Here is a 14,939-nt window from a genome sequence, read left to right as displayed (position 1 = left end):
TCTACGTTCGCGGTAGTGATTATATGCTCTGGTTCGCGGCTTCGCGCCGCGTAGTCTGGAGCGGACTTATGAATTTTATTGCAACTCATCGAAATTCAATGGAAATTTATTAAAATCGATCCAAGGTCGTAGAAACTATTGCTAAGCAACGAGTTGATATGTTGATGAAATGGACCAAAAATGCCTTTTCGTATAAACTTATTTTTACCAAAACAAAATCAATGGGGCCAATTTATTCTAGTCCTATACAAGTGTTTAATGCATAGTTAATACATATAGTTAAATACTAATGCCTATCACATTCAGTCGTGGAAACGTGAGTGTTTTATATCTTGACAATCTTATGGTGTACAACTGTACAACATACATATTATTTTCCTTAGCTCATCATTCATTGCCCATCTACGGGGGATTTTCTAATCAAATGAGATAACGCGCTACGACGTAGCGCTACGAGATTAGCTTTGCAGTGGTTCGAGTTAATGGTTGGCCTAAAGCAAAGGGGGTGCAAAAAAAGACTTAGATTTTTTTAGTAGGTACAATAACATGTCTGTTCTGGCGCTAGCCGGCCGCTACCGCGGCACGCTCGCTTCGCTCGCTCGCCTTCTCGCTCTGTTTGATCGCTATCATCGCGGTCAACCTAACACACTCCTCCTCGCTTCGCTTGTTGTAAGACTTATTTGGCGTTGATAATAATACTGATTTAAACTTTCACGATCCTTACACATTATTAAATTATAAAACGGGACTTAATCGCGTATAATTAAGTTTTAAGATTTACCTAGCTCCGACGTTTCGAGGACGGCGTTGTTGTTGGATTATACGCGATTAAGTCCCGTTTTATAATTTAATAATGTTGTTAATAATGTTAATAATTTGTGAATTACTCTAAGTAACGAGTGAGATGGCCAAGCTAAAAGCTTTGTAAATTATTATACTTAATAAATAAAAACTGAAGGTACGAAAGTTCCCTAGGTACTTATTAATAGTAAAAATATGTATAAGTATGGGATATGGGGTCACTCCCTATCGCAGATTATTTATTTTTTATTATAATAACAGTTTATTATTATCCCAATTCGTTTCATTATCACCAAATTAAATTAAATATATTATAAATTAATAATATTCTTGGTAATAGATTTATATTCGTGATTTAGCCAAACGTACGTATGCTTCCTTAATAGGGTATAGGTGCCAATTATTGGCTTTATGTCATAAGTTTAATCTGGATGCATGTTTTTAAATTTCATTCCTAGGAAAAAAAATCTTGTTACTACAGGTAAGGAAGATAGCATTTCGCACCCGAGGGCGTTCAGCACAGTCTCAGTCCCTCGATGCTGGCGCGCTGCGAGACCCGGCAGCGGGCGGCGAACGCCTGTTCCTCCAAATACGACCAGCACTTGCAGACCATAGGGCGCCTATACACCGCTCCAACACTTTGCTTACAGGGTAAGCTATTTTTATAATAATATACATGGAGTTCTCATTGTCTGTCTTGTGTTGGGGCGCTAAATAATAATAAAATAATAAAAAATAAAAGACGTTTATACAAGAAGTATTAAATATGACCTTGAAAAACGTCGCCGTGGATTTTCCATCTTTTCCAGGTTCCGTTTCCATCTTTTTGAGGTGACTGGTGATTCAAAGTAGCTGTAACGTGATGTAGGTAATTCAAGGTGCATATTTCGCGCCTCAATATAAGAAGAGATGACAAGAAAATGTGTTAGATTTACCTAATATTCTTGGTATTAAAGTCTACGGTAGACGTTGTGTTTTACGTTGAGCGCCATAAAGTGAAATATTTTGATACTTGCAGCGGCGATGGCATCACCAAAGAGGACGGCAAGGATGATTCGATCGATCTGCAAGCTGTTGGAGAAGGAAAGGTGCAGCTCTCACGGACGCCACAGGAAAAAGATAGACTGCCTGATAGAATAACTCTCGATAGGTTAGTATTAGGTTAATCTACCTATAATTTGGTACAAATTTTTAAGTGTGTATATGGAACAGTAAATTTTATCTATGTGGCACGCCATGTTATACCTATGCCCTCCTTACTTTTTAGAACCACGAACATCTAGCTTTCGCTAGGAATTCTAGCTTGGGCAGGTACTGAGTTCCTCTTTTAACTCTTTGAATGCATGCCTATATAACACGCCATAATAAATTTTATTGAAAAGCATGAAAGTTTATATTACACTGTAACCGTGCGCGTCCGTTTGTCACTGATCAAAAGGTCAAAGTTATTTTTTTGTTTTCAGACGGGGCTTATCATCTATTCCACATATAGTCGGCGAGCCGGGGCTAAGGCTTCTGTCTTTGCAGCACAATCTCATCAATAGCTTATCGGGTTTAGCTCCTTTAGATTTAGGAAAACTGGTGTTCCTTGACGTGTATGATAATCAGATCGACAAGATAACTTCCTTAGAAAGACTTTTTAGTTTAAGGGTTTTGCTGATGGGGAAAAACAGGTACTAACTCGCTAGTATAATTATGTTATAAGTAGTTTTTATAAAAAAATATTCAATGGTTTTATATAAAGTGAAATTATTATTTTCAGGATAAAGAGGATAGAAGGTCTAGTTAATCTCGTAAAATTAGAAGTATTAGATTTACACGGAAATAGAATAAGTAGAGTAAATGGGCTATCGAACTTGTCCGAACTTAAGGTGCTCAATCTGGCCGGGAACCAAATAAAATGTATTGGACAGACTGATCTTCAGGGTTTAGTCTCTCTTCGAGAACTCAATTTGAAAAGGAATCGACTGAGAAAACTTTTAGGATTTCAGAACACGCCTCAACTGCAAAAGCTTTATCTTGGGAACAATGATTTACAAAGGTAAAGAAACACCAGTAGCTTTTTTTATTTATCTTAATTTGCTGTTTATTAATCAGTAACATTATTTATTTCAGTGTTGAAGACGTTTCAACATTAGCAGAAACGACGACTCTGATTGAAGTATCTTTAGATGGGAATCCAGTAGCTCTAGGAGGCGATTGCACACCCTTCCTCGTATCCTATCTTCCGAATCTTTTAACTTTAACCAACATGCACGTTACTGAGCAGGTAAGTCTAACATTAAACCAGGTATATGTTCACTGGTAAGATTGGTAATAATGACTGTGTAAAATTAGGTACGGAGAGCAGCAATGGCTTGGAGAAGCAACAAGGAGGCTGCTCATGCTGCTTATTGCGCTCTCGGCGGCTCGGCCCAGCAGGCCGCGAGGCGTGATCAAATTATCAACAATGCACGAACTAACTGGGAACTGCTCAGGTTTGGTCGATAATTTCCATGGCACTAATTTTCACGTGCACGCGGGTGTCATTATCATTAGCGGTTAGTCTTATCTGCTCGCTACTGCCTGACGGCTATGGGAAATTTTATCAAACTATAATAAAAGCACGTACCGAAAATATTTTTTGTTGATTTTCAGGTCAGAAAATAAATGCTTTAACAATGTTACTAGTCCGACCAAAAATTTAGATTTAGAAAAAGAATTTGTACTAGAAGCATCAGCACCGATAGTTCCACAAAACGACGGTACACGAACCCTAAATATGGCGGCATTACCGTATGTTGTAGTGCTGTTGCAACAAGGAGAAAATGAGGACTCTGATTCTAAGAATACTAATGAAACAAATACGAAACCAACTTCTGATCCACCAAAATCACCATCGCCTATGCGCAAGCTACAAAGAAGTTCAACTGCAAAGAAAGCTCCTGAAAAACGTGTTAATTTCTCAGACAGAAGTGCCTCTCAAGACACTGATGCGTCTCATTCAACCTCAACTAGCAGTGACTTGAGGCTTCCACCAATACTCCTACCCATTATATCATCTTTAGAAAACGTAAGGCTTGCCGATGGGACAGAACCAGTTCTGAAAAGATGGGAAAGTATATCTAGTGTAGATCCCGTCATCGATTCTTCGTTTAGTTCACTACCTACATCATCTACAGATAGTGACGACGATAGTAATAAAAGACAAATCAAAAGAATTCCTACAGCGGTTCGACGGAGAGCAAATTTTGGTACTATGCGATCTAAATCTGTGTGTGACCCTGAAAGCCGGAGAATCAAAGCCAAAAATATGGACATGTGTGAAAATGCTAGTAACATTTCGTGCAGTACAAATGTCGGTTCAGTTCAATCTTCGACGTCAGGAAGTGATCAGAATAGTAGGTTTCTAAGGCGAGAGGGATCTGTAAATAGTAATAGAACAGTCAGAAGTGCAACGATAGCGAGGAGAAGTGAAAGAGCGTCATCTGCTTCGGGAAATCGGGCATCAACTGCTCGGGCAAAATCGGGAAAGAGTTTGGCCAAATCGTCGGAACCAGTGCCGAAGCAGATGCCAGCATCTAAAGATAGGGAACAAGGTCAGTACGTAGAGTAGCAAATCAGTAAGTACCTACAGTAAAATGTAGAAAATTAGAAAACTTAAAGAAATGACGAGGCTATTCTACATTTTTGGTATTGAATCGATGTCGCTTTTAAAATAACCCTCCTTTCGGCGGTCAGATAACATAGTGATATAAGATATATTACAATAAAATTTGCAATCAAAGGTGTGGAAAACTAGATTTTCCTGTTGCTGAATTGAATTTAAATAAGTATTTAAGAAAACCTACGTTTGAATTCAATTCATTATATTGTAATTTAAACTTTCAGGAGTGGATTACTTAGTGGAAGTGGGTGACGGAGTGGTGAGCGCCTGGGGTACTGGTGCAGTGCGTCGACTGGCGAGGGATTGGGACTGGGAGCGAGCGAGGACAGTGACTCGTGCCGCCTTCCATTACGTTCACTTCAACGCTGTAGCACAGTCTCTCCCGGAATTAAAAACGAAGTAAGACCCTTTTATTAAATTTTGTATACTGCCAACGTTTTTGTAGTGCTATGCTTATTGAAGCGCTACGCGTTTTCCCGCTTTGTAATGGAAAGCGACTACGAACAGAGAACCTGCGAGCACCGGCACTCAATGTGTTAAACTGCGACGGTGAAAACAAGCATACGATTTGACTGTAGTATGGAGTGATATATACTAGATGTATTTAGAGTATTTATGCCCTGAAATAAGTTGAAAGTGTTTATATTTTAGAGACTACCCTTTTCCAAGCAAACTTACTACACAGTCATTATCATTAACGGTTTCCAACGGTATCACATAATTGTAGAAATACTCTCACCCATTTTAATTTCAGGTTCCCAAACGTAACATACGTTTCAGTCCGAGCGACAGGCCTGCAGTGGCTCGGCCAACTACATGCCTTAGCCGAGCTTCGGGGACTCACCGGGCTGACGGTGTTGCCAGAAGGCAACCCTATACACGCAAAAATATGGCGAGAGTACGCCATTTACAGGCTTGGCCATTGGGGATTGAAGGAAATCAACGATGAACCGGTAATTTTCATATTGTCATTAATTTGGTCTTCTAGTGCAGTACTGGATGTGTGTCATAGTCTTCAATATGGTTTTTAACTTTTTATGTTTAATATACAAATTATACGCTAATCTCAGGCTAACTCGATTCTCCTCGCAATCATTCGCATAGCTCTAGATAGCCAAGCCGTCCTAAGTTCCTTAAGTCTGACTTTTTCGATTTGTGATTTTATTTTATTTATTATTTCAAATTACAATTTGCACCTTATAGCTATTACCAAAGTGGCACAAATTGGATTTTAACACATTAATTATGATGTACTCGTAGTACTTCCAGGCTCTTCCTATAGGCTTTATGGCTCTTTCTAATACACTCTTGCACTCCATTTGAGATAAATGTAACTGAAATTTAAGCATACCCCTATTAACTTGTAATAGGGGTATTCCTTTTCATTCTCTTGTGTTTTAAGCATTCCCTCGAAAGTAACAAAAGTGAAAAAATATGCAGGGGTGTATATACCCTAGGCACAGATCATATAGGGCTAAGGGGGCCATTGCCATGTCCGGGGCGGCAGGCTGCTAAGGGCGGCAAAATACGGTTTTTTCCTTATATGAGATACATTATCACCACTTAATGGGGCGGCGAATCTAACTGGCCCGGGGCGCCAGATCTTTAAAATGCGCCCCTGGAAATGTGTTGTAAGATCTATACCATTTTATAATACATTAAAGTACAAGCAGGTGACAGAAGAAGAAATTAAGAAAGCCAACATAACATACAACGGTCTCAGTGACATAGTGTTGCGAGCACTACCTGATGCCCCTCTTCAGCCACTGTTAGCGCGTTTGGGAAGAAGTGGAAACAGCACAGTCAGTGCCAAGGCGTGGTTGAGGGCCGCGGACCCGGCCTTGCGAGATGTCATTGCTAAAGAGGCGCTGCAGTTTAAGAAAGGACATGTTTCACAGGTAATCGTGCACTCGGTCGTGAAGTCGGTTAAAACTGTAGTCTAATTTACAATAACCGCGATTCATCAAGATTTATCGATTGGCATTTCGTACATGAGTGTCAACTCAAACCACTAGCATTAGCACCTATTCATTAGACAGTTAAAATCATAATCCTTCCTTTTCGTTTACCCGTAATCGGTATAACATTTGAGCAAAACAGTAGGTCTTATCTTAAAGATCAGCCGCATTCGAGGGAAGCCAGTGCTGTCAAACTGGTTTAACTTGGCAGATATTCTGAATCATCAATTTATTAAAATGCAGCAATACATTAACTTCAAGATAGATTATTCCCGACGACCGTTGAGTTCTTACGCATGCAGTGTACTACGTAGGCGAACACGAACAACACGCGAACGCGAAGCGAAGCGATGAGGCGCGGGGTGAATCAATCCTTTGATACCTATATAAGTCTTCCTATGTGGGCGATCTCGTTGCGAACGCGAACGCTGTGTCATAGGGCAAGAACTCTCGTATTTATATCTGTACGTCGCTTCAGACAGTCCGAAAGGAAGAGTTTCACTCTTTCTGCTGTACTGACCTGCCTTCTCAGCCTTCTCTATGTGGAATAAGTATGAGAACGCAGGAGTTAAAAGCGGCGAAAGTGCTTGTAGACGGTTTCCCTTTTAGATGGTTTGACGACCTTAATTTTTTTCTTTAAAGGAGGACATGAGTTGGCGCGTCCGCGGGCGGGGCCAGCTATCGCACGCCATAGACCTGGCTTGTGGCGCGGCGCAGCGCTTGCGCGCTTTAGAGCTACAATGGCCGGTCATCCTCGTCGATATGATCGAGGAGGCACTCACAGATTTCTCTAATATGGAAGCGCATGTTAAGGAACAGATGCGTATGATTATGGAAACATTGTGAGAAACTTAAAGGCATTTTGAAGCCATTATATTAGTTACTAAAGTAATCTGGCGGCATTATTTCCTTTATAGCTTGATAGTGCGTTTAAAATAATGCTTTGGGTCAGGTGGATTCAAATCAATGGTCATCCCAAATCATTTAAAATCATTGGCAAAAGTGGCAAAAATCTTTTTCGCCTTCTTGTTTTATATGCTGCGTACTACCACGTACTACCCAGGTCACGTACTCTTAGCTAGTTACGTGAACTTTTTTCGGTCACTTACTTATTTAATAATTTTCAGTGAGTTTTCTCAGGTAATAAAGCCTACATAGAGTCAGTTCAAGTCTCAATTAAACAAAATATCAAACATTTCTGGAAATATGTTAATGACAAAAAATCTACTAACTGTTTTCCTGTCACTATGAAATTTAATAACCTAGTTTCATCAAACGCGAAGGAAGTCGCGGAAATGTTTTCTAATTACTTTGGTTCTGTCTTCGAGAAACCTTCGAGTTGCGGTACCAGCGACTTCCCAGCGTTACCATCTAATAATATCAGCCTAAGTGACACTTATATTAGCATTGACCAAATCAAAGCAAAAATCCAAGGACTTGACTGTAACAAGGGCGCCGGCCCGGACGGTATTCCCCCGTCTTTTATAAAAAAATGCTGCGAGGAGCTTTGTCAACCTCTCTACATAATTTTTAATCGATCCATCAAGAGCGGTACTTTCCCTTCCCCGTGGAAAATTGCTCATATTATTCCAATCCATAAATCGGGCGATAGCAGTCACTGTAACAATTACAGGCCTATTAGTATACTTTCAGCATTTTCTAAATTATTTGAATCAGTTATGTATTGCTCCTTTTACTCTCATTTTAAAACTACAATCTCTCCTAATCAGCACGGCTTTGTTTCTAGCAGATCGACTGTTAGCAATCTACTAATATACAAAAATTATATCTGCGGGGCATTCGCTAAAAAAACTCAAGTAGATTCAATATATACAGATTTTTCCAAGGCCTTTGATAAAGTCGATCACACTATCTTAATAAATAAATTGGAAGGCTATGGAATACACGGTAACTTGCTAAGGTGGATTAAATCTTACCTAGAAAACAGAAGTCAGCTTGTAAGTGTCAAAGGTCATCTGTCTGCGCCAATGAAAGCTACCTCGGGCGTTCCTCAAGGATCGCACCTGGGTCCTCTTCTCTTTGTTGTTTTTATTAATGACCTAGTCGAGCGTCTGTCGTGTCCATGCTTACTGTACGCAGATGACCTCAAGATCTACTCAACAATAACTAACGTCCAAAACTGTGAAATCCTTCAGAGTAATTTGAATGCAATTGCAGAATGGTGCATCTCCAATCGTATGTTCCTAAATACGGATAAATGTTACGTAATTTCTTTCTCAACGTCAAAACAAAAGTTAATTTTTAATTATTCTCTAAATAATTTCACGCTTAATCGTACATCCGTAATTAGGGACCTTGGTATCTGCTTTGACGAAAAATTAACATTCCAATCTCACTATGAGTACTTGATTTCAAAAGGTTTCAAGATTAATGGTTTTATATCTCGCTTTACCAAGGATTTAAAAAACTCATACGTTTTAAAATACTTATACTGTTCCTTGGTTAGGAGCACTTTAGAGTATGGATCTGTAATATGGGCACCTTATTACAACACTCACGTCGACAGGTTAGAAAAAGTGCAAAAGCAGTTTCTTAATATCCTCAGCTTCAGGCTCCAGCTTGGTCGCAGCCTCAGATCATATGCCAGCAGGCTCAAGTACTTCAATATTCCATCCCTTGCAAATCGCAGGAAGTGCAGCGAACTGTTAATACTTTACAAAATTGTACACTCCAAAATTGACTGTCCCACCCTTCTTTCTCTTCTAAATTTTGTCACTCGATACAAATCTCGCAACCCCTCACTCAAAATATTTCATCTACAGATCTACAAAAACAACACATCATTTTATAATCCCATAACAAGAATGTGTCGCTTATATAACGAAACCGTTACCGAGAATCCGTCCTTAGATATATTTGAATGCAGCTTACCCACATTCAAAAATAAAATCCGCAAAATTTTGTGTCCATAGGCTGCGTTCATAATTGTAATTTCCGTAAACGCTTTTTGATTAATTAATTAGTTGAAAATATTTAGTATAATTTAGTTTTAGTTTTAGACTTAGGTAGATTAATTACTAGCGCACGCAACTCTGTAAACTGGATCTTGCTACTGTTTATTTTACTTTTCTGTCCATAATCTTGTGTAGAAATGGCATCTCACCTCCCTAGCAATAAATTGTAACTAAATCTTCTAATCCTTCTGTGCACACATGCTTAGAGTTATAGTCTAGATCTGAACTGTATGCTAATATTGTATTAATTTCTGAAATTGTCTGTAACTTGTTTTGTGAGCCAAATAAATAAAATAAAATAAAAAATAAAAAATAAGGGCCACGGCTGGTTACTACATCGACCAAAAGAATTTGCAATTTTATTATGTAGCGGGTTAGTTGTTTATCTATTTTTTCTCGTTTATCTGGTCACTTCATGACATGCCACGTAACTTACTTAGCTTTACGTCGTGTACCCAACCATCGCGTAGCAACAAAATTACAGAAAAATTAAAACGTAAGCGTTACGAATGATAATGTGGTTAGTAACCACTGGTTACGCTTAACATCTTCATTTCCCGCCTAATTACCCATTAGTTGACTAGGGTCCGATTATAGGTCCTTGTATTACCTACTCAGTGTTCATTGGCAACCAGTAATTTAGAGTTATAAGATTGTTTGTATTATAGAATATATAATTAAGTACTAGTGGTAGAATGTACTTAGATAGATACATTTTTAGAACTGACCTTGTCGATTTTCAACCTTGCTCAATATACAACGCATTAAATTTCACTAGTATGAACGCTTTTGTAATCGATTCCTTTTCTGTAACAAATAAGTACCTACACAACCATTTTTTGTATCAAGTTCACTACACAAATAGTGTTCATCACACGAATTTATAAAAAAAATAAAGTAAAAATGTGCCTCTGCTGTTTTGTATAAAGTTGAATGACTAGAACTTAAAATGTAAATGAATCTTTAAATATACATATACCTATTAGTCTTTTTAACCTTGTTTTTTATTGCACTATCGGTAAACTGTAAAGTATTGTTGTGTCCGGGCTGCCTACACCAACATACTTTTATATACCTAAAATATGTGGTTGTTTACTAAATTAATTAAATAAAAAATATAGTGCAGTCAAGTTTGTGGTGCCAATTACAGAGTATTTTACCCTAGTAAGGGATTACTGTAACAGACGGGCGTACCGGACCGCAACCTTGGTCCGGTCTGGGGCCTGTTGGATCGTGTGTAAGGCCGTCCGGCGTGCGTCCGTTAAGAACGCAGTTATAAGTGAGAACGAGACAGAGATATGCTGTTCGAGGTCTTTCATACGTAAGTAAATCGAAGTTAAAAATGATTTTGTATCAATATACTATGTGTGTTGTATTTTGTGTAATGATAACTGGATACAGGCTATATCAGTTGTCACAACTGCCTGCCTGCTTACTGAATAATAATTAACAATAATAATAATAATATCGCTTTACATCTCATTATTTCGTCACATATAATCCGTAGTTTAAAACTATTACTCAAACATCACAGTTATCTGTTGTCACAGAGTTGTCAAAAACGTCAAACGTCAAGCCAAATGTCAATGTCGTAAACACGTGTGGTGCTGTGTGTGCTGGTGTGCAGTTTCATTTTATTGAAATTTCTTTAAAAAAAAACATAAAATGAAGCCCAAGTCAAAGAAAAATGTGAAACCGTTGTTATCGGATAAAATTGCCGATGCATTGACGATAAAACCGCGTGCGGACATAGAAGACGACCAAGTTTTTGGAACAAAACCTCATACCGTTTCGCGAGCAGACTTGAGCTCATCTGAAAGCGACGAAGACGCCGCTATTAGTGACTTTCGGAAAAGGAATGTTAATTTACTAAGTGAGATAAGTAAAAAGTACGAAGGGCAAGTGGTAACCAGAAAAGATCTTGATAAAAATACCTCCGAAAGCGAGCTCGAGAGTGACTCTGACGGTGGCGACGATGGCGGATTTCAGTCAAAACTGGCGTCACTCACGAGTAAATTTACTCAAGAAAATTCCGATAATTCAGATGACGAACAGCGAGATACCCAAAATAGTAAAAAAACATCAGATTCAGATGTAAGCTCAGGCGGTGAGAGTGACGACTATAGTATTACCCAGCGTCAGAAAGGCACAGACAGTGACCAGTCCGAAGAAGATGATGATGATGAAGATGGAGAAGGTTACGACATCAGTCAAATGGAGGAGCCAGTAAAAGAGGAGTTTGAGCATATGAAAAAACAGAATGTTTCCGAGGAGGCAAAAAAAGGCACTTGTGTGAGAAACCAGCTATTAGTTTGGGAAGGCTTGCTAGAAATGAGGATACACCTGCAACGGTGCATGAGCACAGCCAACCAGATGCCATTCCCAGAAGTTCATAAAGATTTGAGGCAAAATAATGAGTTTGCTGAGGCCTGCAGTACTGCAGTTAGCAATACTGCTAGTGTCTTAGATAAGTAAGTATTTAAATAAATATGTTGTGTCCAAGACTATACCTTCAGACTCAGAAGCAGGTGTTTTGTTTTGAATCTAGAACTCTTAGTTAAGGTTACGTTCAGTTGTCAACTGCAGCTGCATTACTGTTGCGGCATTGTTGTTGCTGCCACTGTATCTGTCAATTTGGTTGATAAAATTTCGCTGCCGCATTTCTGTGACCTTTAAAGTTCAAAGAAGATTGTGGTGGTATATGTAGATTTGAGATCTATCTTAGACATTGAAACTACCTTACAGGGCAAATTTATTTATTACCTATATAGTTTTCTTCAAATATTCTTAAGAGTAAGAGTGCTATCAATTTCAATGCTATTATATTTCATTCAAAATACTTATTAAATCCTCTTTCTTTTCAGGTTCTTATCCCTACAAAACATGCTACTAAAGGGCTTTCCTGAAACTAAAGCTCTGTCCACGAAGAAACAGGCCATAGATATGGTTGAAAAGAAAGAAAGTGATGAGGAAATACCCAGCGACACTGACAATGAAGAAATACCATCAGACACTGAAGAAGAAGACAACACACCAGTTGAAGATAAATCTCCAAAGAAAACAAGCAAAGAACAGCCACAGAAAAAACGTAAACTAACTGACTATGAAAGCGAACTGGCCACAGTTCACAAAGTGTTCAAACCATTCAGAGATGCCACTATCCAAAAATGGAATGAAAAGACTCGTTTGGCTACTGCTACTAACATAAAAAACACACCATCAAACACTATCCTACAGCAAATATCTTATATCCTATCAGATAGAAGTAAATTAGTTAAACGCACACAGTTGAAGCGTTCAGAATATGATATAGTTGGATACAAAAAGCAGCCTAATGTTTTAGAAAATAAGGAAGCTAATGGAGAGAACCCAGTTACGAAGGACAGAAAAGATGATGATGAATACATAACTGAAATATTTGATGATAGTGACTTCTACCATCAGTTACTCCGAGAGCTTATTGAGTGTAAATCAGCGGACATATCGGACCCCGTCCAGTTGAGTCGACAGTGGATAGCTCTACAGCAGATGAGAAGCAAAATGAAACGGAAAGTTGATACAAAGGCTACAAAAGGACGGAAGATCAAGTATGTTGTACATAACCAACTGGTTAACTACATGGCACCGGAGAAATGTACCACATGGACAGATGAGAGCACCAATGAACTGTACAGCTCGCTGTTTGGGAAGATGTTTGAATATAATAATGTAGGATTGAATGCTAACTTAGAGAATGGATTGAAAATAAAAGATTAATTTTACATTTAATTATTCTGTGTTGTTACTAAACTTTCTATGCACAGCAGCACTCTCCCATTATTTGGCTACGGTAAAATGGTCCTAGTTTGCTCACCACAGTGGGTAAGTATGCTCCAATTAAACAAAAGGAATAAATATTATATTCAAACAATATTTTTATATTATTATTTATATACTCAGATAATATATATATATTGAATTGCTACGTTAGTCATCTTTGCGCCCCTAAGTAAACTGTAGCACGGAAAAATATAAGTAAAGAAAGAGTGGTAACTCCATACATCAGTTTTCGCGCCTTATTTCGTAGTCTACATCTAGCGTCAAAAAGTAACAAACTACAAGTAAACAATTATTAAAATCAGTATAATCAAAAGCATAGATATAAATATCTATCTTTGTCAAAAGTAACGCACCGCAATGTCCGCAATTCAATACGCACTGCGTGCAGAACGTGCAGAATAAGCGCAATTTCTATCAAAGACATGCCTACAGCGAGAAACAAGTATCATTCATTTTAGGTAAAACTTCTAGCCGAATATTCGGCTATTCGGCCGATGGCTCCGCCGAATATTCAGTATTCGACCAAGTCACTATTTGTTGCATCTCTAATATTAATGCGGTTTGCCAAAATCTAAATTATATTTTGTTGCTCTCAATCTCAAGTGTTACACATGTATTTTCGAGATGTTACGTGTCTCAAATGTCTCAATGTAAGTACCCTTGATCACTAGCGGAGTGCAATATAGGTACGAATCGGGACCTCTGGCCCGCGTATCGCCCGACCGCGGGGTTATCGCGCGGCTCGCAAACAACATTTCATATTTAAATTATTCACTAGATTTTTGTCATCCTATAACAGACACGGCTAATAAGTCGTAGTTTGTTTATCATGTGGCTTGGCGTGCTTGTTATGTGTCATTGATAATCATTTGCCAGTTCAATGCAGCTATCTAACTACGCCAAGCTAACTGTACGGAATTTGCATTTGTATGGCAATGTCAATTCATGTTAATGTCACTCCCTCACTTTGTTCTATTTCAGTTGGTTCAAAGTTTACCGATCTACTATATACACGGTGGCAAAAAAATAAGTGCATTCCCGTTGCCAGGGAGGTTTTGGATTATACTGAGCAACTTTTACTATGGAACCAACCACGAAATCGTGAAAAAAAAATTACCCTCCCATAAAAAATGGACCAGCCAAAATGTATGAAACAGCCAAATTTTTTTTTGGGATTTCGGGGATGGTCCCATAGCAAAAGTTGCTCAGTATAATCCCAAAACCCCCCTGGCAACGGGAATGCACTTATTTTTTAGCCACCCTGTATATATATTTTCTCGTGCAGCAAGATAGACGCTTTTATTGACGTGACAAAGCTCGTATCACTTTGTAATACCGCTTTATAGACAGTCGGTCCAATTCGAACAATGTTTATAAGATATCACAGCGATACGATACCGATCTGTCAGTGTCAAAAGTGACTTTTCTTCAACCAAAAAAGTCACCTTTGATACTGACGCATCGGTATCGTATCGCTGTGACATCTTATAAGTTTTGTTCATATTGGGCCGATAGACAGACGTGGAAAACCGGAATTAACCGCAATAATCGAAATATTGTTAGAGTACCTATGTGCGGAAAGCGGAAAGAGAAGAATCGTGGAATGTAACGGAACCCATATGCCATTGGAAAGTTCTTCAAATTTGTAGGTAATTGATAAAAGTAATACCATGTAATACTGTCAAATATTGAACACGTGACTACATCATTGTGTTAGTTGTATAGGGAGCGTGCATGAGG

The 14,939-nt window shown here is 38.5% G+C and overlaps 2 protein-coding genes across 3 annotated transcripts; both read left to right on the top strand.

The window, feature by feature from the left end:
* Positions 1-78: 78 nt before the first annotated feature.
* On the top strand, positions 79-7,334 carry LOC134749760 (leucine-rich repeat-containing protein 49). 2 transcript variants are annotated; one of them, XM_063684788.1, is made up of 12 exons: positions 79-316; positions 1,283-1,452; positions 1,820-1,951; positions 2,265-2,474; positions 2,564-2,842; positions 2,917-3,070; positions 3,139-3,278; positions 3,439-4,379; positions 4,672-4,846; positions 5,202-5,400; positions 6,121-6,345; positions 7,048-7,334. In XM_063684788.1, exons 1-12 carry the CDS (start codon positions 290-292, stop codon positions 7,249-7,251), a joined length of 2,856 nt encoding a protein of 951 aa, XP_063540858.1. In that variant the 5' UTR covers positions 79-289; the 3' UTR covers positions 7,252-7,334. The 2 variants fall into 2 exon arrangements, with proteins under 2 accessions (XP_063540858.1, XP_063540857.1); XM_063684787.1 differs by having other exon boundaries at positions 6,118-6,345.
* Positions 7,335-10,964: 3,630 nt separating this feature from the next.
* Positions 10,965-13,148, top strand: LOC134749772 (protein AATF). The gene is made up of 2 exons (XM_063684806.1): positions 10,965-11,851; positions 12,245-13,148. Exons 1-2 carry the CDS (start codon positions 11,046-11,048, stop codon positions 13,134-13,136), a joined length of 1,698 nt encoding a protein of 565 aa, XP_063540876.1. The 5' UTR covers positions 10,965-11,045; the 3' UTR covers positions 13,137-13,148.
* The last annotated feature ends 1,791 nt before the right edge of the window (positions 13,149-14,939 follow it).

This window comes from Cydia strobilella, chromosome 18 (assembly GCF_947568885.1).
Source record: "Cydia strobilella chromosome 18, ilCydStro3.1, whole genome shotgun sequence".
Taxonomy (NCBI): domain Eukaryota; kingdom Metazoa; phylum Arthropoda; class Insecta; order Lepidoptera; family Tortricidae; genus Cydia; species Cydia strobilella.
The sequence above is the reverse complement of the archived record's forward strand: the minus strand, read 5'-3'. Positions and strand labels throughout refer to the sequence as shown.

What these genes read in the sequence shown, in the direction of transcription:
- LOC134749760 (XM_063684787.1), top strand. Translation starts at nt 290, where the DNA reads ATGCCTATCACATTCAGTCGTGGAAAC. An exon ending in GGGAACAATGATTTACAAAG is followed by an intron (nt 2,843 to 2,916) that starts GTAAAGAAACAC and finishes TATTTATTTCAG; the next exon opens with TGTTGAAGACGTTTCAACAT. An exon ending in CTCCCGGAATTAAAAACGAA is followed by an intron (nt 4,847 to 5,201) that starts GTAAGACCCTTT and finishes TTTTAATTTCAG; the next exon opens with GTTCCCAAACGTAACATACG.
- LOC134749772 (XM_063684806.1), top strand. Translation starts at nt 11,046, where the DNA reads ATGAAGCCCAAGTCAAAGAAAAATGTGAAACCGTTGTTATCGGATAAA. An exon ending in ACTGCTAGTGTCTTAGATAA is followed by an intron (nt 11,852 to 12,244) that starts GTAAGTATTTAA and finishes CTTTCTTTTCAG; the next exon opens with GTTCTTATCCCTACAAAACA.